Source organism: Lithobates pipiens, unplaced genomic scaffold, assembly GCF_037356315.1.
Source record: "Lithobates pipiens isolate NorthernLeopardFrog02 unplaced genomic scaffold, aLitPip1_a1.2 Scaffold_19, whole genome shotgun sequence".
NCBI lineage: Eukaryota > Metazoa > Chordata > Amphibia > Anura > Ranidae > Lithobates > Lithobates pipiens.
Window position 1 is genome coordinate 54,951,941 of NW_027507764.1, and position 23,220 is coordinate 54,975,160.

The 23,220-nt window shown below is 40.1% G+C and overlaps 1 protein-coding gene across 4 annotated transcripts in view; it reads right to left on the minus strand.

Moving 5' to 3' along the window:
• DYNC1I1 (dynein cytoplasmic 1 intermediate chain 1) overlaps positions 1-23,220 on the minus strand; it is a 792,350-nt gene that overhangs the window by 114,553 nt on the left and 654,577 nt on the right. For all 4 annotated transcript variants that reach the window (XM_077490748.1, XM_077490750.1, XM_077490749.1 and 1 more), the window contains one exon: positions 2,832-2,972. In XM_077490748.1, coding sequence (XP_077346874.1) covers positions 2,832-2,972 — 141 coding nt within the window. The remainder of the gene's footprint in view (positions 1-2,831; positions 2,973-23,220) is intronic.

Below are 23,220 nucleotides of genomic sequence, written 5' to 3' on the forward strand. Positions count from 1 at the left end.
CTGCACCAGATTTTGCATTCTCCAGTTTTAATAAATCAACCCCATAGAGCCACGAAGTTTGGTTGAAATGCTAGCCAAAGGAACGCCTGCTCTCAGGAGTTTTGTTTTCACACTCATTGAATGTGAAAAATACTTTCAGAACTGCATCCAAACTATGGCTCTTTCCATGGCTGAGGTTGATGCCATTTCTAAAGATGCACCTGCTTGTTCAGAGGTGAGCTGTTATTTGGGCCTAATACAAAAAAAAAAATCACGTTCAAAAACAAAGGAGGGACCAACATAAATCTATACTAAAAAACAAAAAAAACAGACAGACAGACTCGATGGATGATTCGGTCTTTTTCTGCTGTCACTTTCTATGTTTCTATAAGCAAATTCAGCCCAAGGGACCCAGCCAAATCTGAAATGCATCTAAAGATGGATGGGTAGCAAGAGCCTATTAGTCATATGGTTGTAATGCCGCGTACACACGGGTGGATTGTATGGCGTACTTAGTCCGTCGAAACACATTTCAGCGGACAATCCGCTCGTGTGTGGACTTCAGCGGACTTTTTCAGCGTGCAGTCCGGAGTACTAAGTATTTCGGTTTTTTCGAAATTCTGTCCGTCGTACTTTGGTTTCAGTGGACAGTACGGTCGTCAGTATGCTAGTTCGACGGACTAAGAATGGCGCATGCCCAGAAAGGATTTACACGGCGGAAGGGTGCTTTGCTGTGTCTTGGACTTCCTATTTCTAGTCCCGTCGTACGTGCTGTACACGTCATCGCGCAAGCTTTCGACGGACTGTTTGTGTATCCGTGTGTGGTCAAGTCCGTTCAGTGGAAAGTACGACGGACTGTCCGTCGGATTGTATGACGGACTAAGTACGCCATACAATCCGCTCGTGTGTACGCGGCATAACTCATCATTAGAATGTCAAATGTCATGCCTTTTTACTTTCATTAAGTCCAAAAAGAATAAGCTTATATGTTGGTCAATTCACAAACAGTAGAAGACTGAGGATTTTTTGAACCAGTAGACTCCTACCAAGAAGGAAGTTTGGGTCTTGAACAGGAAAAGTATTGCTTGTATCCCCCTTAGGCTCGGTTCACACTGGCGTGACCTATGGTGCCATGACTTTGCCGGGCAACTTCCCAGCAACTTGAGTACTACTTTGATAGAAGTATAGAATAGAAGTCGGATAGAAGTCGCCTTGAAGTAGTACAGGAACCTTTCCTGAAGTGGGAGTGACTTCAGTACTGCTAATTAAAGACAGCTCTCATTAACTAACATGGGATTTCACATGTCATGTGACTTGGGGGTCTCACAAGTCGGATCCCAAGTCGTGGCAGTGTGAGCTGAGCCTAAGACTATCTCTCTTCCCTTCCAACCTGTCTTCTATAGACTAGGGATAGCATGCTGGAGACTGGAAGAGAGTGCCCCAGGGCTAACAATAAGAAATACGAATCTGGGATAAATCAGTAGAAATTAGGGGGCAAGTTGTGAGGACTGTAAGATAAGAGCCTCAAGGCTACCGAGAAAACGATAGAACTCTACAGAACCAAATCACCTTCATCCACCATTAAAATTAGATTTTCTAACTAAGCCAACAGCTTTTTAAGATCTTCTGTCCTTTTCTTCAGCAGCAAATACATTTGTATCGCCTCACATTTCCATTCATGGGTTATTGTCTTCTCATCTCCTAGTCATGTCCACTTCCATTTTGGATGCTCAGGAAAAACAGAAAATTATTACTACCATAATTTTTCCATTCCCCTTTCGGATCATGGCAGTGGTCATGACATTCCCTCCCATCTTGGTTTTTGCTGGACTGAGAAAAAAGGGTAGGGGGGGGGTGGGCGGGGCTATTTTATAGTTTCCTAAATTCTTGTCCAATCCCAGGAAAGACACTTTTGAACCCATTTTGGTGTTCTGAAACAGGAAAGGAAAACGATTTATAGTATGATAAATGACAAGGTATAATAGAAAGTCTATTCCACATAATACAGGAAAATAAATAAATAATAATATATGTTCAAATATATTATATTATTTATTACACACACACACATATATACATATATATATATATATATATATATATATATATCATGTTTAAATGATATAATACCTTAATATTAAGCATATATGATAATATAATATATATGATAATATAATAATATACATTTTTAGGAAAATAACGATATATAAAATATAAAATAATATATATATATATATATACATACTGTATATAAACATGTTTTAATAGTGTAATAACAAAAATAATATATATAAATAGTAAAAACAATGTTCATAAAACCACAATACATAGTATTTAAAATATACCATCGCACTTAATAATAGCACAACAATTTTACAAAATAACAACATTCATTATTAATTGTAATTATGTTTAAAAACCGCCCTGAGTTATCCAAATATGCTATAAAAATACAAAATATTTTCTTGAGCGGTCTATATATATATGTAACAATAAACATTTTGTTATAACCTTTTGCATTTTCTGGGTACCAAAAAAAATACAAAATAATTACATAACATGCAACTGCTCCATCCAAAGGTTATGCAAACCCATTGCAATGCAAGATATAATATTAAAAAAATAATATAGCATGTAGCGTTAATGAGAAAAATGTATTCATGCATTGTGACTGTTACAAAATAACAATAATATTTAAAAAATAATACTGATATGATTATTATTATTAATAATAATAATACAAGTATTAGAGGATACGTCCCCCCCAAAGGTGCAATGTGCGCATGAAGGTGGCCCAGTGGGGCAGGTCCCCTGGTGCGGTGACAAAGGGTTAATAAGAGGCAGGAGCTCACCTCGGTGTCATTATTCAGGTTCCAGAGATCCAAGCGCCCCATCCCATCCACACAGGCGAACAGTGCGGGGTGCAGAGGTGACCACATGACGTCGTAGACATAGTCTGCATTGTCTTCAAAGGAGTAGAGCGGCTTGTTGTGCTGTAAAAGCAGAGAGAGCATCGACTTAGTGGCGCTACTGCTGCCTCCGGCTGTCTGGAGCCTAATTAAAAACTTTGCACGTTAAAAAAAAAAAAAAAGTCATAAAACTGCAAAGATGAAAGTCCAAGGAGAGTGTACAGTGACTTTAATATCACAAAAACTGTCCACTGCTTGCACTGGCAATGGAGAGAAGTGAAGGGGGTCAGGCTGGGCAGTGATGGGGGGGGGGGGGGGTTCCTCATTCTGGGATATGTTCAGGTAGACAAGGTTGCCAGTGAGGTGCAATTCGTGCAGGGGCAGAATGCAGACTCTTTGCATGAATGAATCAACTTGGAAGTGATAACCAGTCTGTCTCTGCACCAGCAGCCAGCACAGCCAGCTTAATGGCAGGGTTCTACCTGCTAAAGGCTTGGAGTGCCATCTAGTGGGCGATTTTACAAGTGCACTGTGTTGGTGGCCAAGGCAAAGTTATTTTGACTTCAGAACTACTTCTTCCTACTACTTCAGAACTTTAGACGATTGTGTGGGAAAAGCACAGTATAGAGTTCATTTACTAAAACTGGAGAGTGCAAAATGAGGTGCAGATCTGCATACAAACCAGTTTAAATTTTTTTTTTTTTTTTTGTGAAAGCCTAATTGACAAGCCTGTGTTAGAAGCTGGATTGGCTGCCATGCACAGTTCCACCAGATTTTGCACTCTGCAGTTTTAATAAATCAGCCTGTCACAGCAACCAATCAGGTGCTGGTTTTGATTTTCAGACCCTGCACTGCAAACATGAAGAGATCAGTTCTCTTTCCAGACTCAAAACTGAGCCCTTAAAATTAAATATAATATTAAGCTCAAAAGCTAACATTTAAAATATTGCAGCTTACCAATTCTTAGACATGGCAGTCACATTCGTTTTCTTTTTTTGGCTTTCTTTCCCTTATTTTCACTTGGTGATCTGGCCAGTAAGTCTGTTGTTTTTTTAACCAAACAAGCTCTCTTGCAGATGTAGCAGTTAGAAGGTTGAGACAAACCATTTACCACTGACAGTGATGATTACAGCTTTTAGTAATGTAAGACATTTATTCCAAAAGGGAAGAAAAAACAGTTTTCTGTAACTACTTGTAAAATGTTATCTTGAATTTAGCTTCAATTTAGTATCACTAGTACAGTGACAGTGTATAATATTAGCACAGATGAATGTATTTGTGTCACTGTCAGTTAGTTCCCACAAAGTGTCAGTTAGTCTCAGATTGTCCGCCACACTATCACAGTCCCACTATATTGGCCCATACACATGATCCCAAAATTGTCAGAAAAATACCGCTTTTGACGCGATCGTACAATAATCAGATCGTTAGTAGCTAGCTTTCGAGAGCCGATATTATTTGATGGGACACACACGAAAATTTTTCTTATATGATACCAGATCGTACGATTTTCATTCAATCAATACAGTTGTCGTTCGAAAATACAATACAAACCACATTACACTTTCGAATTTTCATTCTGTCGTATGAGAATTTTCATAACTTTAGTAACCTCTTCAATTCCTACTTGTGACTAACAAGCGAAAAAAGTCAGACGATCTGTCGTCCGATTTTCAGATCATGTGTACGGGGTTCAAAAGTCATGGATCACCACCATTACTAGCATAAAAAAAATATCCAGTATATATGCCATTCTTTGTAGACATTCTAACTTTCACGCAAACCAATTAATGTAAGTTTTTGGGATTTTTTTTTTTTTTTAAAACAAAAATGTAGCAGAATACATATTGGCCAAAATGTATGAAGAAATTTGATTTTTTTTTTATTGGATAGGTTTCCATAGCAAAAAGTAAAAAATATTGTTTTTTTTCCAAAATGTTTGGTCTTTTTTTCATTTATATAATAAAAAAGGAAAATTCAGTGGAGATCAAATACCATCAATAGAAAGTGTCGGTGCTCCCCCCTCCCCCCCCGAAGGAGTATTCTCACCTGGATTTGTGTGATCATTACAGCTAAGTAGGATCAGAAAACGGAAAATTGAATACCTTTCAGTAATTTTCTTTTCCTGGTGCCTACCCACGGCAGAATACCTAGGTATGCTTCCAAGGAGGCACCATAGGTATGCTGCCATGGAGGCACCAGGAAAATGGGAAATTGAATACTTACCTTTCCATAATTTTCCTTTCTAGCCTCAACCTTGGCTATAACAAAACAACTCCAGAGCTCCTCTCCACTCCTTGCTCCCAGGTGGCCAGTGATTGCCAATGATAGATAGTAGAGAAAATAAAACTGATTATATCGTTAAGGCCTGATCCACACCAGGTTGTAGTTTGCATATTGCAGCTGCATTTGGGGTTTTTCAATACACACTTTTGATCCATTGAATTCTACGGAACCAAAAAACAGAAAAAAAGTCTCTGGCCTTTTCCATAGAAATCCACAGATGTGAACTACATCCATCCATAGGAAATCATGTTAAATGGACTGTAGTGTGTTTTTGCAAAACTGAAAACGCACCAAAAAAATGCATAGGTGTGAACCAGTCCTTAAAAAACATTTATTTGCATACAAAGCGATGGCAAGGTACTCACATTTTTCTGGTGCTACAAAAGCACCGATCTGTAAACAGCAAAGACAAAATCCGTGTTTGGGAATCACCTCGTCAATTCACACAAGCCCCGCCGGCACTTCTCCTGGAAATAACTAGCTCCACGCTAGTTCCTAGTACCGCGATCGTCCGTGTCCCCTCCCCAACGCGTGTCGATACAGGGTCACATCTTCCTCAGGGGGATACCTGAGGATATATATTTTATTTGGGTACAGAGTCTCATGACCCCCCAATTGTCAGATAAAGCAACACAGTGCCGTATCGCATAAAATGGCCTGTCATTAAGAGAGTAAGACCTTCCAGGGTTGAAGTGGTTAAACATAACAAACATGTTATACTTACCTGCTCTGTGCAGTGGTTCTGCACAGAGCAACCCAGATCCTCTTCTTCTCGGGGCCCTCGCCAGCGATCCTGGCCCCTCCCTTCTGCCTAATGCCCCCACAGCAAGCTGCTTGCTGTGGGGACACCGGAAACTGAGCCGCTGCTCTGTGCGTCCATTCACACATGGTGCCCCGGCTCTGCCCCACCCCTCTTTCTCCTCATTGGCTCACTGACTTTGACTGTGGTGGGAGCCAGTGGCACCCATTGTGTGTGTCTCAGCCAATCAGAAGAGAGAGCCCCGGACCAGCCATGTCTCTCATGCAACATCGCTGGAAGGAGATGGGTCTCAGGTAAGTATTAGGGGGGCTTCTGCACACAGAAGGTATTTTATCTTAATGCATTAAGATCAAAATGATCAATTTAGAGGAATGGTGCGTTCATTCCACAATACTATGATAATAAATATAAATACAACATGAATAATGCACGAGTGAACAACCAAAGTGTGATAAGTGATAAATTATTGATAATATTTGTGATTGTAAATATAAAATTAGAATGCTTCTTTAGACTTTGTGCTTCATTAAGTGTCCCCTCATGGGAAAAAACATTAGTGATAAATACCACCACCTCCACCACCAGGTGAATTGGCCGGAAGCGACCCCACTGGGTCTAATCGTGCCTTTAAGCTGGTATATCTTTGCTGTTCTTGGCGGGGGGAAACTCCACTGCGCTTGGTCTCTTTAAAACTCCTTGAAAAGGGCAGGCTATTCTCTGGAGTGGTTTAGAGTAAAAGAAAGGCGTTCATTGCGCAAAATTGTATAAAACAAGGTAATTTATTAAAACAAAAAATTGCCCATTCACATAGTAATCGTCTTGTATATAGAAAAAATAACATCCAATCCTACAAGGCTCTCCTCCTCACCACTACTACCGGGTTCTTGCGACACCAGAAGTGATGTCACCAACTCCTCCCGACGCGCTGCGTCACAGATCTCGTGACTTTTTTGAGAGATATGGAGTCTAGTGACGAGCTCCGGGATATATGAGCCGAAATCTGTTTACATATTGCCATGTGATGGGTGAATCATCGGATCATTCTGCCTTCATATACATATATCGATTATCGTAACAGACACGACATAAATAGGATTATTCCTCATTAAATATATTTCATTACATACATTCGCACCACAATAGTGCAGGACCCTATTTTTGGTCTGTGCTGGAATCAGATTGCATGGGTGTTCAGAACCAAGCGATCCAATTCCACAGTTCACACTGCGTTCTGCGAACCGATTTGGAGGTGTCATTACCTTTACATTGACACTCGCAGCAGATGCCAGTGTGAACTGCCGGCGAGTCAGATGCAATGCGGAAATCGCGCTGGTTCCTGCATTGCACCAGTGTGAACTGAGACTAAGGCTCCATTCACACCTGGCTATTCTGAATCGCGTGTGGCAGTGCTGCGATTCTGCCTGCGTTTCAGAATTGAGACAAAACGTGCAACGGGTTTGCAATGATATTATTTCTCAATGGCACCCCACAACTCGCGCAAACAAAATTGCGGAGACCCCTGTCGCCCAAAAGAAGTTCCCGAACTTCTTTTGGGTAACAGGCTAAAAATAGCCCCTCCCAGTGTGAATGGGTCCTTGGTGGGGATCTCACTAATTAACCACTTCCTATAGTCAAAAGATGGCTGGGCGGGTCCTTTGTCACTCCGGGTAGAATCCAAATGATCCTCTAGGAACAGGATGCGCTGTGGCGAGTTCTGCCACCTGCTGTGTCCGGTGATGACTGATCAGTGTACCAGCCCACTGTCAGTACCATATGATCGCTGTGACTAATCACAGCAGACCACATAACAATTGTAAACAGTGAAAGACTTTGATCCATGCCATTCATGTGTACAGTTGTGTTGGTAGCTGTGATTGGTAACAGCGATCATGTGGTACAGACAGGGCCAATCACAGCCCATAAGTATCATGTGATTAGCAGTGGCAAATCACAGCTAATCACAACAATGCCCACTGAATGAATCAATTTCATCCAGTAAAAATGGTTGCTTATATCAGTGAAATTCACTGGTAAAAGCAATCATGTATAAAAATGAGTTCCCTTTACTATGGTAACACTGTATTGCTCTGGTCACAGTGTTAAAAAAAATGAAAGAATTTTTTTTTATAAATATATATATATATATATATATATATATATATATATATATATATATATATATATATTTGTACATACTTCCACCAGTCTGTGTCCCTGGTCACTGCTACACCAGTTATATGATGACACTGTACTGCACTGGTGACAATATGTAAAAATAAAAAAAAATAAAAGTTAAAATGTTTTTCTTTTAAATGTCTTAATTTTCCAAAAAATTACAGCTTCAAAAAAACTCATCCTGCCTCTTACTAAATACCTTGGACCGACTACTTTCCAAAAATGGGTAATTTGGAGGATATTTGTACTGTCCTGCTGTTTGATAGAGATGAATGAGAATGAGATAGTCCGTCAGTACATCAGGACTGATCAATTTTCAGATACAGTATATATACCATAGTTTGTGGACTTTCCTACACACTAAATAATTTACACTGATTTGGGTTATTTTCACCAAAGAAATGTAGCAGAATACAGTTTGGCCTAAATACATGAAGAAAAATTACTTATTTGTAAAATTTTATAACAGAAACGAAGAAAAACTTTATTTTTTTCAAAATGTTCTGTCTTTTTTTGTTTGTTTAGCAAAAATAAAAAAACTCAGTGATAAGTAAATAACACCACAAGAAAGCTCTATTTGTGAGGAAAAAAATGTATTTGGGTACAGTGTAGCCTGACCACAATTGTCATTCAAAGTGTGACAGCGCTGAAAGCTAAAAATTGGCCTGGGCAGGAAGGGGGTGAAAGTTCCCGGTATTGAAGTAGTCAGTAAGAGAGAGCTGCCATAGGAGTAGGTAAGTGGTCTCCTAGCGATCCTGACACTTGTGATAGAAATGCGTGTGTGACATGGGCCTTAGGCCATTGGCGAGAAGCCTCCAGTGACAGCATCCCAAATATGTGCATGGAAAACCATACTTGATTGTGTGACTTTGTTGCCGTCTGGATGAGCGAGGTGTTGTGTAGACTGTGTCTATGTGCAAATGTGCAATTCGTTTAGTTACAAATCGAAATTTGAACAACATTTTCAATTGCCGAATTACAAAAGTAACAAATTTAAACAAAACCAAAAGAAATTATAATGAAAATATTATATGAATTTGATTTCAAATTCAAAAATGAATTAGAATTTGAAAATAAATTAGAATTTGAAAATAAATTTGAATTCGAAATGGAAACATATTGCAATAAATGCAGTAAGGTATACAAGTGAAATATGATGATAATTCCTAATTAGTCTGCTTTATAGAATAGAATAGAATAGAATAGAATAGAATAGATTAAAACAGAATAGAATATAATAGAACAAAATACAATAGCAAAGAAAAGTATAGAATAGCATAAAACAGAAGAGAATAGAAAATTAAAGGATAGAATACAATACAATAGAATAAATTAGCACAGAATACAATAGAATAAAATAAAATAGAACGATTATAGCCATCTTTTTCTAAATTTGAATTTAGTAATAACAAATATAAAAAAACAAACTCTGAAAAGAAATCATTCTCTTTTTTTTTTTTTTTTTTACCAAATCAGCGAATTCTCAAATGAGACATAAATCAACTTTCTGTTCAATATTGTCTCCTTACATATTCACATCATTGTGGTTTAATCTATATATATATATATATATATATATATATATGTATTAGTTTTTTTATTATTTTCCGCAGTCATCGATAAATATATTTTTCTTATAAAATACAATACTTTTATTACTCTTAACACTTTAATGTTATTCCCCATCCCCCCCCTCCCTCCCAATTCCCCAATTATATGTCAGTAATTTTTCCCCCCTTCTCTTGTTCCTCATCCCGTGTGGGTTCTATTTATGGTCTTAAATGTTCTACGTAACTCCAGTGTTTCTTGAAATCTTTCCAGCATTTCCATTTTTTTATTACTGCTGCTCTTTCATTGTCCTCTCCACTAATCAGTTTTTCTATCTTATATGTCTCCTCGACCGCATTTACCCATTCCCACATCAATGGAGTTTCTCTTTCCTGCCAGTTTTTAGGGATTAATTTTTTCGCTGCATTAAGAAGATGTGGGATTATAGTTTCTTGGTATTGTTTTATATCACACTTTGTACCATGGAATAATATAATCCAAGGATCTATTTTCAAACTTATTTTAGTTATTTCTCTTATTTTTTGTTGGATCTTACCCCAGTAGATTTTGATTTTTGGGCATTCCCACCATAAGTGTGCCATTGTTCCTTTGGTTTTACAACCTCGCCAGCATTCCGCCGATCTCCCCTGCTGGTATTTCGCCATCTAATCCGGAGTATTATACCATCTGGTAAGGTATTTATAGTTCATCTCAGCTGTTTTACTATCTATTGCCAAACTATGTGTTAGTCTCATTATTTTACTTATTGTGTCCTGATCACTCTGCATTCCTAATTCCCTTTCCCATTTTCTGATGTATGGCGGGATCTCCAGCTCCCCCAACGTCATCAACAATCCGTACATCCTTGATACAATTCCTTTCAGATTGTTAGTTGTACAAAGTCGCTCCAGCTGGGTCAGCTCTTCTCCCGATCTTACTGGTTGTGGTAAACTGCCAATAAAATGGGCCAGCTGGAGGTACCGCCACCCATCCGAAAAGAAATCATTCTAACATAACGAATACGGCAAAACAAAATGATTAACTTAATGAACGTATCCGAAACTATACAATTTTTTCATCATGCACATATCTAGTGTGGGTCCTCACTGGCGAAAACACTGCAGAAGAAAAACCCCAGTAGAGAGCAACACCTCACTCATCTGGCCAGCAAGAGAGCAATACATGAAAGCAGGTGGGGTCCGCCAGCAACCAGACCATATGTGGGCTAGGGGTCTTAATCTGTGAACCCAAAAGATCCAATGTGTGAGCCGCTCAGGCTCTCGAGAGGGGCACAAGTCCTTGACATCCACCGCCGAGAGTGCCGGTCTGGGAGGGAGCTCGTCCTGGCTCCTATGATCGCTGGATGTGCAAGAAAGTCTCCCTATGGTCATACATCTATGCAATCCAATAGATCGATGGTTAGTGGCAAGCCAGGCCACGGTTCCCAATGTTTTTCGATGAGCCCCTCTGAGCTTAATCATGGGGATGGAGATCCCAAGCTGAGATTATCGGCTGTCACATTAAAATAAAAAAATGATTGTCAGGTATGTGTGCAGGTCTGTTATGGAGTTCTATGAAAAATATGGTAAGTATATTATCCATGTAACCAGACCACAAAACCTGTTAGATTTGAAAAAAAAAAGTCTTAATTTGAACACTGGCTGACTTGGCAAAAATAATTTATTCAGATAATTAGTGAATTACTACAGGTCCATTCTATCTTGAAGGAAATCAACTCTGAGGCCTGGTTCGCACCTATGCATTTTTTAGTGTGTTTTCAGTTTTGCAGAAATGCACTACATTCCATTTAACATGTTTTTCTATGGATGTAGTTCACATCTGTGCATTTTTTAGAAAGGGTCAGGGACTTTTTTCTGGTTTTCGGTTCCAAAGACTTCAATGGATCAAAAGCGTGTATTGAAAAATGCACCTGGAATATGCAAACTGCACCCAGCATAGGTGGGAATCAGGCCTTAATATTCACTGGAAGGACAGATCCTGAAGCTGAAACTCAAATACTTTGACCACCTGATGCAAAGAGAGGACTCACTGGAAAAGACCCTGATGCTGGGAAACATGGAAGGAAAAGGGAGAAGAGGACGACAGAAAACAAGATGGATAGATAGCATCATTGAAACAATGATCATGAAGTTAAGCAAGCTCCAGGAGGCAGTGGAGGACAGAAAAGCCTGGCGCGCCATGGTCCATGAGGTCACGAAGAGTTGGACACGACTATGCGACTGAACAACAACAACAGGTCCAAGTGTTCACATCTTGATAGAAGATTCCATAGGTGTTGGATAGGTAAGCTACCTGACAACCTCTTGTATATCTAGGGTCTGGGTTCCTGGGTATCAGATTCCTGGGTCTGCATACCTACTTAGGTATTTTTATGTATTTTATGTATTATTTTTATGTATTTTATATTATAGAAAATGATCATGAGAAGCTGGAACACAGAACGGTGGGTGAAAACATCTGAAACCCCCAGGTGGATAGGAACACAGTTGAAACTTGCTATTGAAGTATCCAAGTCACAGAAGAAGCCAGGGTCTGATTCAGCCCAAAAGACATAAACTACGACTGAAATTACAATTTTGGGTTTGTGATCCACGTAAAAAAACAGGGTCTATGTTTATACTGTTATCTTTTTTTATATCTATACCACTAGAATGCTGCGGAGGTCTTCTTCTTTCTAATCTTCATACCAGAGCTTTTAGAAGCAATTGCAGTAAACATCACGAAACAGGTTATACAACATAAAGAAATGAGAACGGCCAGACATGATATATACAGTATATATGCGTCTAAGAGGATAATAAGCAAGATGAAGCAGCATGCTTTTATTTAAAATGAGGTTCTGGAAATGTTTCCAGGTATATACATCACATCAAAAGCTCGCAGCAAGTACATGCAGTACAAGCAGATGATGACAGAGACTTTCGGCTGGAGTCAGGATTCACAATTAAAACCGAATGACTCAGTCCAAGATGGTTTAACCCTTCCAACAGTGAATCCCTGCCCTGAGAACTATCAGGGTTGTCATCAGCGGCCGGATGATATATGGTACTGTGTGATTACCAGTAATCCTTAAAATACTTTAAAACTATGATGATTTCCATACAATGACAGAAAAAAAAAAAGAAATCGTAAAGCTGAAGTTAATCAAGCTGTAGATCATTATAAAGCTGTCCTGATAATGATGTAGCTGAGAAGATGCATGAGCTGTCACTTGACAAGCTTGGACCTACAATGGAAAACAACATCCAACAAACAGCTGTATGATATATCTGAGTTCTGATGCCTTTATAAAATTTATTTCAGATTTTGATTGGCAAAAGCATGGTTGTATCTGTTTTCTTGTAGCTCAGTAATGGAAATGAAGCAGGGTAGATTACTAATACAAATCTGGAGTGGGTGAATGGGGACAAAGAGAAGGCAAATTTATGAAATACCTCCTTCAGCATGGGGGAGCTCATGTCCATAATGGGGGTGGTATTGGCACAGCCCCAAATTATCAACAATGGCTCAAAAGTGATAAGGTCCAGAAATATTTAGACAGAATCAAGATGGATAAAGCACCTTGACCAGATGGCATCCACCCATGGATCCTACAAGAATTGAGCTCTGTCATTTCAAAGCCATTGTTTCCAATTTTTTAATGACTGTATAGTGCCACTGGATTGGCGAAAGACCAATGTGGTGCCTATATTTAAAGAGATTAAAGTCTTTTCCAAGTAACTATAGACCGGTTAGTTTAACTTCTATAGTCGGGAAGATACTGACGAGTTTAATAAAAGACCACATACTGTAGATGAGTTCTTGCTGTAAAAAAATATTTTAAGCGACAGATAGCATGGATTCATGAAAGACAGAAGTTGTCAGACAAACCTGATTTCTTTTTATGAGGAGATAAGTAAAACCTTGGACAGAGGGGTGCTGTGGATGTGGTAACCCCAGATTTTGCAAAAGCGTTTGGAACAGTTCCCCACAATACTGTAGCTGCTGACTTTTAATATAAGGCACTTACCTGTCCAGGGATCCAGCGATGTTCTCACCCGAAATGATTCTTCAATCGGCTTTGGGTTCAGGAGCTGGCATTGCAAGAAAGGGAAAGGATTTCCTACTGCACACGCATGACTTGCACTGCGCTTTGTGAAGGGTTCCGTAGTCTTCTGGGACCTGTGATGTGTCCCAGAAGGCTGTGGCGAAGGGGCGAACTTCTAACTCAGAATGCAGTGGCGCATCTGACTGGAAGTAGGAGTCGGTACCTGTGAAAACCGGATATCCACTTCCCCCCAAAAAGTGCCAAATGTGGCAGTGGATGTGGGGGAGATGCAAACAAGCGGAATTTCCCATTTTGAGTGAAGTTCCACTTTAAGTATGTATTATTTACTCAAAAAAAGTTCCTTCTATTGTTCTCAGCCTCCTCCAAATCTCCAATTTCCATTTTCTTTTTGCTGCTGTGATCTGACTCCCTGTTAGAGATTGGCTATGTTTGTTCTTCATGGTCCCCTGTATTGCCACCCTCTCTTGCTTGCTCTTGAGATGGACTATGGGTACATAGAGCAGCGTACAGTATATGACCACAACTAACATGGACTGCCCATTCCAAACAAATGAAAGTGAGGGGGGAATTGAGAGGTTCTTGAGCTCATGGAAGACATTACAAGGAAGCAGAAAAGCACAAAATGATGCGGTTTCATGAAAAATCAATAATCGCACCATTAAAGTAGAACCATAGCTTTGTCCTGATTTGGAGGGACTGACCCTCATTCAGGACAAAGTCCTTCTGTCACTCTTCCCTCCTTATTTGTCCCTAATTTTGGTCTGATCTATAGAGTTGTATATAAAATTAACTTTTTATCTGTCAAAAAGTGTCTGCCAGCGCTAAACCTTTTATCCAATTTCTAAATTGCTACTTTTGTAAATTTCAAAAGCCAATATAAAGGAATAGTAGTGGTAAAAAAAAAAGCACTTGTGAGTTTAACCAATCATTTTTTTGTATAATTCTCCTTTAAGGGGCGTGGCAGGGGATGTGTCCTATGCCTGCATACTTTTGCTAATAGGTGTCCTTTATTCCCATCTCAAAAAGTTGGGAGGTGTGTATAACTAGAGGAAAACTTTTGTTTTAGTTTTCAAAGTGGAGTGGAGAGAATTTAGAATACCTGCCAGGCCTTTATTGCTGTATGTGCCCCCATTAGAAAAATACACCCTCTTTATTTTCATGTTTACTGTAATCATCGAAAGTGAAATGTAAGTAAATGGGAACACTTGTTCTGGCGACAACCTGGAATTCCCTCATTTTGAAGGGATTTCCACTCACTTCCTGTTTTATCTATAGGACAGGAATTAAAGGGAAGTAACCAAAATGGGTCATAGATGGTAAAAGTAAAATCTGACAGGAGTTATAAACCTCCCTTACTCTATCCAAAATGTTACCTTTAGTTCTATTTTAAGTGGAAGTGGATGTGTGTGGATTCTCTTTTGAGAATAAGGACATTGTGTAGTGTCACTAGTTCACTAAGCCCTTGTACACACGATCGGACATTCCGACGGAAAATGTCCAATCGGACCGTGTTGTCGGATAATCTGACCATGTGTGGGCTCCATCTGACTTTTTCCGTCGGAATGTCCGACCAGCAAAGTTTCAGAGCTGGATATAAAATTTTCCGACAACATGATTTGTAGAGAATTCTGATCGGAAAAAGTGCCACGCATGCTCAGATCAAATTACGAGACCAAAGCTATTGGCTACTAGCCTGAACGTAGTCCCGTCGTAACAAACGAACGTCATCACGTTCTGAACGATCTGATTTTCCAACAGCTTTGTCTGACCATGTGTATGCAACACCAGTTTCGGATAAAATCTGTCTGAAAAAAGACAGATTTTGTGGTCGGAATGTCCGACCGTGTGTACAAGGGCTTACAGCCCAAATGGTCTCCAAAAGGAGGAAATTGAAAAAAAGCATTCTGCATGTCTTGGTGCTGGTAGGGCAGAAAGTGAAGAAGAAGGTTGCCTGACTCTACTTGTATATTATAAACCAGGAGGTTTGCATTTTAAGAAGTATACTTCCCTCTTTTCATCTGCCTTAAGGATGAGCAGTGTCCATTCTTATGTTACAGTGGGAGGGCCCTTGTGCAGTTGCACAGTCTACACTAGTGATCCCCAAACTGTGGCCCAGGGGCCGGATGTGGCCCTCTGATTGATTTATCTGGCCCTTGTGTCACTATTCAACTAACTGAAACCAATGATAGGGCACCATTCCCCCTACTGACACCATCAATCGGACGCTATTCTTCTCATTGATATCAACAATGGGGCACTATTCCTCCCATTAAAACCAATGCTGCTGGCTCTGATGCCAGGACATTTTCTACTACCACCGGCCCCCCTAATGCTGGCTTTGCTTAGAAATTTTGGAGACCCCTGGTCTACACAAATGGTACTACAGAGAAGCCCCAGAAAGCTAACACTCATAGTAGTGGCAAAGCTATAATGGAGCATGCAAGATCTACCTGTAAATGAAGTCATTAGGCCCACTCAGTAATCAACTGGGCCAAACTCACATCTCACACCATAAATACACAATAATCTACAGGGATATGCAATTAGTGGACCTCCAGCTGTTGCAGAACTACAAGTCCCATGAGGCATAGCAAGACTCTTGACAGCCACAAGCATGATACCCAGAGGCATGATGGGGCTTGTAGTTTTGCAACAGCTGGAAGTCCACTAATTGCATATCCCCGTATTAGACTATATGTTAAAGCGGAGCTTGACCCAAAAGGGGAGGCTCCGCTTGTTTGCTTCCTCCCCTCCCCCTCCATTGCCACATTTGGCACCTTTCAAGGGGGGGGGGGGGGTGCGGATATCTGTCCAAACCAGGTACCCGCTCCCACGTCTGGGTAAAATTGCCGCACAACAGCGATCTACAAAATTTCCGGCCCCTCCTCCTTCCCCCCCACTGCCTTCTGTAAGACAAACAATTTACAGAAGACAGCAGGACCATTCACAAATGCCATAAAACTTTCCCATAGTTTATAGGCACTATAACCTTTGCGCAAACCAATCAATTAGCGCTTATTGTGATTTTTTTTAACCAAAATTATGTAGAAGAGAAATATATCGGCCTAAACTGATGAAGAAGTTTAAAAACATTTTTGGTGATATTTATTATAGCAAAAAGTTAAAAATACTGTTTTAAAAAAAAAAAAATTGATGCTCTTTTTTTGTTCATAGCGCAAAAAAAACAAACAAAAACATAGAGGTGATCAAATACCACCAAAAGAAAGTTCTATTTGTGAGGAAAAAAAGGACGCAAATTTTGTTTGGGTACAGAATTGCATGTCTGCACAATTGTCAGTTAAAACCACACAGTGCCAAATTGTCAGCAAGGGGGTAAAATCTTCCGGGGCTGAAGTGGTTAAATGCCGACCTCCTGTATTCAGAAGGCAGCAGAGCAGCCACTGGGCGCGGGGCCCTGAAGCATTGGAGATCACTGGCTTAGTGGTGTACATGCATAGTTACATTCATCCAAGCTGGTCAAATGTAACTATGTATAAAATACCCATACCTGGAATTCACTTTTAAGAAGAGGGAAGTTTGGGGTATCACTTTAGTGGAAAGAGATTTTTTTTTGTCCACATATTTTATTAAAACACCTCCCATCCGAGCTATAGCCAAACGATGGCTATGTCGCGGGCTCACATTGCCGGGAGGCCGTCTATGGACGTCCTTCCATGATCGCACTTTTCACTCATTGGCATAGATCTGCCCTTTGGGGTAAAGAGCCAATCACAGCGACTCTTTACCATGTGACCAGCTGTGTCCAATCACAGCTGATCACAGTGTAAACAGGATTTGCCGGTCATCGGCAGTCCTCTGATGGCGCTGACAGCACGTGATGAGAGCCGAAGAACAACACAGGGGACATCTACATTGATAATCAGGGAACTGATCATCTTTATATTGATCATCATCGCAGCCCCAAACAGTGCCCACAAGCATACCTTCCAACTTTTTGAGATGGGAATGAGGGACACCTATCAGCAAAAGTATGCAGGCATATGCTACACCCCTTGCCACGCCCCCTTAAAGGAGAATTTTACAAAAAAACAATTGGTTAAACCCACAAATGCTTTTTTTTACCACTACCATTTCTTTATATTGGCTTTTGGCATTTACAAATGCAGCAATTTAGAAATCAGGTGAAAGGTTTAGTGCTGGAAAACACTTTTTGAAAGATAAAAAGTGCATTTTATATACATCTATATACAGGCATACCCCACTTTTAAGTACACAATGGGGTTTATTTACTAAAGCTGGAAAGTGCAAAATCAGACTCACTTCTGCATAGAAACCAATCAGCTTCTAACTCCAGCTTGTTCAATTAAGCTTTGGTAATAAAACCTGGAAACAAATTGGTTTCTATGCAGAAGTGAGCCTGATTTTGCACTTTCCAGCTTTAGTAAATAAACCCCAATGTGTACTTAAAAGTGAGGCATGCCTGTAGATCAGACTAAAATGAGGAACACATGAGGAGGAATGAGGGACAGAGGGACATTGCTTGAAATCAGGGACAGTCCCTCTAAATCAGGGACCGTTGGGGGCTATGCCCACAAGTGCTGCCAATCTGTGTCCGTCAGTGCTGCCAATCAGTGCCCATCAGTGATGCCTGTCTGTGCCCATCAGTGATGCCTGTCAGTGCCCATCAGTGATGCCTATTAGTGGCACCTATCAGTGTCCATCAGTGCTGCCTATCAGTGCTCATCAGGGCCACATATCAGTGCAGCCTCATCAGTGTCCATCAGAGAAGGAGAACAATTACTTATTTAGAAAATGTTATAACAAAAACTTCTTAAAAAAAAAATAAAAAAAAGTTGGTCTTTTTTAGTCTGATTAGCAAAAAAAAAAAAAAAAAAACCCAGTTGTTATTAAATACCACAAAAAAATCTCTATCTGCCTCAAAAAAAATAAAGTTTATGGGTACAGTGTTGCATAACAGCATAATTGTTAAAGTGCAACAGCGCTGACACCTGAAAATTGGCCTGGGCAGGAAGTGGGTGAAATTGCCCAATAGGCAAGTGGTTATAGCTCCAACGACTACATTGACAATGTAATGATTTTTAAACATTTAAAACATTTAACAAAAGAACCCTATCAAAAAATAAATGACTATGTATACCGATGTATACAAATAGTCTGTTATATCCAATGTATCCAATATACAGGTGCATCTGATGTCATTCCAAGCAGAGGTTAATGCACCCACAGCTGCCCACCCATCCTCTTACACCTTCACTGCGAAGAACATTAGTCAGGAGATGGACAGACGCGCAGAATAAGTAAATAAATGAATTACATTTTGTGAAACACCTTTTGACAAAAATCATATCATTGAATATGGGTCAGGAACGTTGCATGAGTCTGGTAAATCTACAAATACAAATGTAAGAGGTTGCTATGGTAACTCTACATCCATCCTTGCATACTGAAGTGGGACCCACACAGGGCTCGCAACGTACCGCCACATTTCTATGGAAATAATCCCACAATCCGCGGGACACATAGGGGAGAAAATGCAATGTTCGTCTGCAAAAAGGAACATTTTGACATTTTGTTAGACTGGGAACATGCCGCCTGCCAATGGGTATAAGTAGAGTACTTAAAATGTCTCTGAAACCAGCCCCTTATTCTCTCATAATATCTGAAAAATGTCACAAGGTTACAACCATGCCTTTTTTCACAATTATTGAAAACCTTTTATATTACATTTAAGCGTACAGAAAATGTACAGCACCAAGACTGAAATTTCCATTAAACCTACAGGGCCTTGCAAAAGTATTCACCCCCTTGGCATTTTTCGTGTTTTGTTGCCTCTCAACCTGGAATTAACATGGATTGTTTGAGGATTTGCATTATTTAATTTACAGAACATGCCCACAACTTTGAAGATGTCTTTTTCTTTTTATTGTGAAGCAAACAACAAATAGGACAAAATAACAGAAAAAGTCAATGTGCATAACTATTCACACCCCTAAAGTCAATACTTTGTAGAGCCACCTTCTGCGGCTATCACAGCTCCAAGTCGCTTTGGTTAAATCTCTATGAGTTGCCACATCTTACCACTGGGATTTTGCCCATTCCACCATGAAAAACTGCTCCAGCTCCTTCAAGTTGGATAGTTTGCACTTGTGAACAGCAGTCTTTAAATCTGACCACAGATTTTCTATTGGATTGAGGTCTGGGCTTTGACTAGGCCATTCCAACACATTTACATGTTTCCCCTTAAACCACTTAAGTGTTGCTTTAGCAGTGTGTTTGGGGTCATTGTCTTGCTGGAAGGTGAACCTCCGTCCTAGCCTCAAATCACACACAGAGTGGTACAGGTTTTGCTCAAGAATATCCCTGTATTTAGCATCATCCATATTTCACTCAATTCTGACCAGTTTCCCAGTCCCGACTGCTGAAAAACATCCTCACAGCATGATGCTGCCGCCACCATTTTTCACAGTAGGGATGGTATTCTTTGGGTGATGTGATGTTTTGGGTTTGCGCCAGACACAGCGTTTTCTTCGATGGCCAAAAAGTTAAATTTTAGTCTCTTCAGACCAGAGCACCTTCCTCCATACATTTTGGGAGTCTCCCACATGCCTTTTCGCAAACTCAAAATGTGCCATTTTGTTTTTTACTGAAAGTAATGTCTTTCTTCTGGCCACTCGGCCATAAAGTCCAACTCTATGGAGTGTATGGTTTATTGTCGTCCTATGTACAGATACTCCAGTCTCTGCTGTGCAACTCTGCAGCTCCTCCAGGGTTACGTTAGGTCTCTGTGCTGCCTCTCTGATTAATGCCCTCCTTGCCCGGGCCCATGAGTTTTGGTGTGTGGCCGTCTCTTGGCAGGTTTGCTGTTGTGCCATGTTCTTTCCTTTTGGTTATGATAGATTTGATGGTGCTCCTAGGGATCATCAAAGATTTGGATATTTTTTTATAACCTGACTTGTACTTCTCAACAACATTGTCCCTTACTTGTTTGGAGAGTTCCTTGGTCTTCATGGCAGTGTTTGGTTAGTGGTGCCTCTTGCTGAGGTGTTGCAGCCTCTGGGGCCTTTCAAAAAGGGGTGTATATGTAATAACAGATCATGTGACACTTAGATTGCACACAGGTGGACATCATTTCACTAATTATGTGACTTCTGAAGATAATTGGTTCCACCAGAGCTTTTTATGGACTTCAGAACAAAGGGGGTGAATACATGCGCACATGTCAATTATAATTTTTTATTTCTGAAAAATAGATGTATGTATATATTTTTCTAATTTTACTTCACCAACTTAGAATGGCTGGGGCCGTGATGATGTCCCTCCTGTACATGCGCATAGGAGCCGTAGCTGCGGCATGGCTCTCTGCATTCCACAGAATACTGTGAACCCTGAACGTAGAACGTCACTGCGCATGTGAATATCTCCTAAATGATCTGCTTTAAAAAAAAAAAAAGGCGGGCTCCAAGCTGACAGCGGAATCCCCACCTGACAGCTGAACGTGTTGGGCGGGGATGTGTTACACCAGCAGGTGCCAACTTCATAACAATCAGGAGCCCTGAGCAAGAAGCTCTCACATTTAGGCCTCATGTACACTGCTGCTGGTAAATGGATGCTTAGAAGCAGTTGGGCATTTTTTTTACAGCTGCCCCTGAACTCTCCTCAATGTTATGTTATCAGTACATGTATACGGGGTCATTTACAGTTGTTTCTAGGCAGTTGAGTTTAGAAGCATTTTTTGGAATGGCAAAAAAATTCATTCAGGATGGATGTTCTAGGGCAGTGATGGCGAACCTTGGCATCCCAGATGTTTTGGAACTACATTTCCCATGATGCTCATACACTTTGCATTGTAGTTGAGTATCATGGGAAATGTAGTTCCAAAACATCTGGGGTGCCAAGGTTAGCCATCACTGTTCTAGGGCATTTGAAATGCCAAATGCCTGTAACAGCCCTTTAAATGCTGCTAAATGCGGTAACTCATGTTTAGCAGCGTTTCGTTTACAGGCATTTTCTTTTTTTTTTTAAATGCTTCTAGACGCAAACGCGGCTAAACGCGGCATGTAAGCGCTAAAATGTTGGTTCCTAGCTGTCAAGTTATATCGTTCAGGAGAGGTTAAACAACGTTCCGTGTACATGAAGCATTAACAGTGGTAGTAATACAACTTCACTTTGCACTGCAGCTGGCACTTTCCTTGGGCAAACACCCATTCTTTCGCACAGAAATCTCTTTACATTTTGCACACAGTGCAGAAATCTCCCTCATGTTTTCCCTTTTCCCCTTATGGTCTAATGTTCTTAACCTATAGTGTTTGGTTATTTTATCAGTGGAATGTTCTTTACCCCTTATGGTTGAACGTTCTTATGGTTATTTCTCTTAGAACTGAATGTTAAGAAAGGGTACATTCACCCAGGGAAAGGCAACAAAAAACTAACATTACACACATAGTACAAACTACACTATATTTTCAATTGTGACCAAATTTTCTGTGTCTTTGTAGCTCACACATCCCCAAAACATCAGCGATCCCCCTCCGTGTTTCACAGTAGGAATGGTGTACGTTTCGTCATAGACCTTGTTGACTCCTCTCAAATGTACGTTTTTGGTTGTGGACAAAAAGCTAAATGTTGGTGTCATCACTCCAAATGATTTTGTGCCATAAGGTATAAGGCTTGTCTCTGTGCTGTTTTTGGCATATTGTAAGTGGGATACTTTGTGGCATTTGCTTAGTAATGGCTTTCTTCTGGCGACTTGACCATGCAGCCCATCTTTCTTCAAGTGCCTCCTTATTATGCATCTTGAAACAGCCGCACCACATGTTTTCAGAGAGTCTTGTATTTCACCAGAAGTTATTTGTGGGTTTTTCTTTGCATCCTGGACAATTTTCCTGGCAGTTCTGGCTGAAATTTTAGTTGATCTACCTGATCGTGGTTTTCTTTCAACAGAACCCCTAATTTTCCACTTCTTGATTAAAGTCTGAACACTGCCGATTGGCATTCCCAATTACTTGGATATCTTTTTATATATCTTTCCTGTTTTATACAGTTCAACTACCTTTTCCCGCAAATTCTTTGGCAATTGTTTTGCTTTTCCCATGACTCGGAATCCAGAAACATCAGTGCAGCACTGGATGAAAGATGCAAGGGTCTGTCAGGAGTCCAGAAACTCATTGACCTTTTATACACACACACTAATTACACGCAAACAGATCACAGGTGAGGATGGGAAACTTTAATAGCCATTTTAACCCTTTTGTGTCAACTTGTGTGCATGTTATCAGGCCAAAATCACCAGGGTGTGTGAACTTTTGATCAGGGTCATTTGGCTAGTTTCTGTTGCCATTAATAAGAGTAAACACAGTTGATTGATATTAAATTGCTTCAGCCAAACGCTAACCATGAGTGAAAGAAATGTTTATGTGTTATCATTCATATTCTCTGAAAAATGGCCAAGAAATCATAAATTCTGCCATGGTATGTAAACTTATGACCACAACTGTGTATATATATATATATAT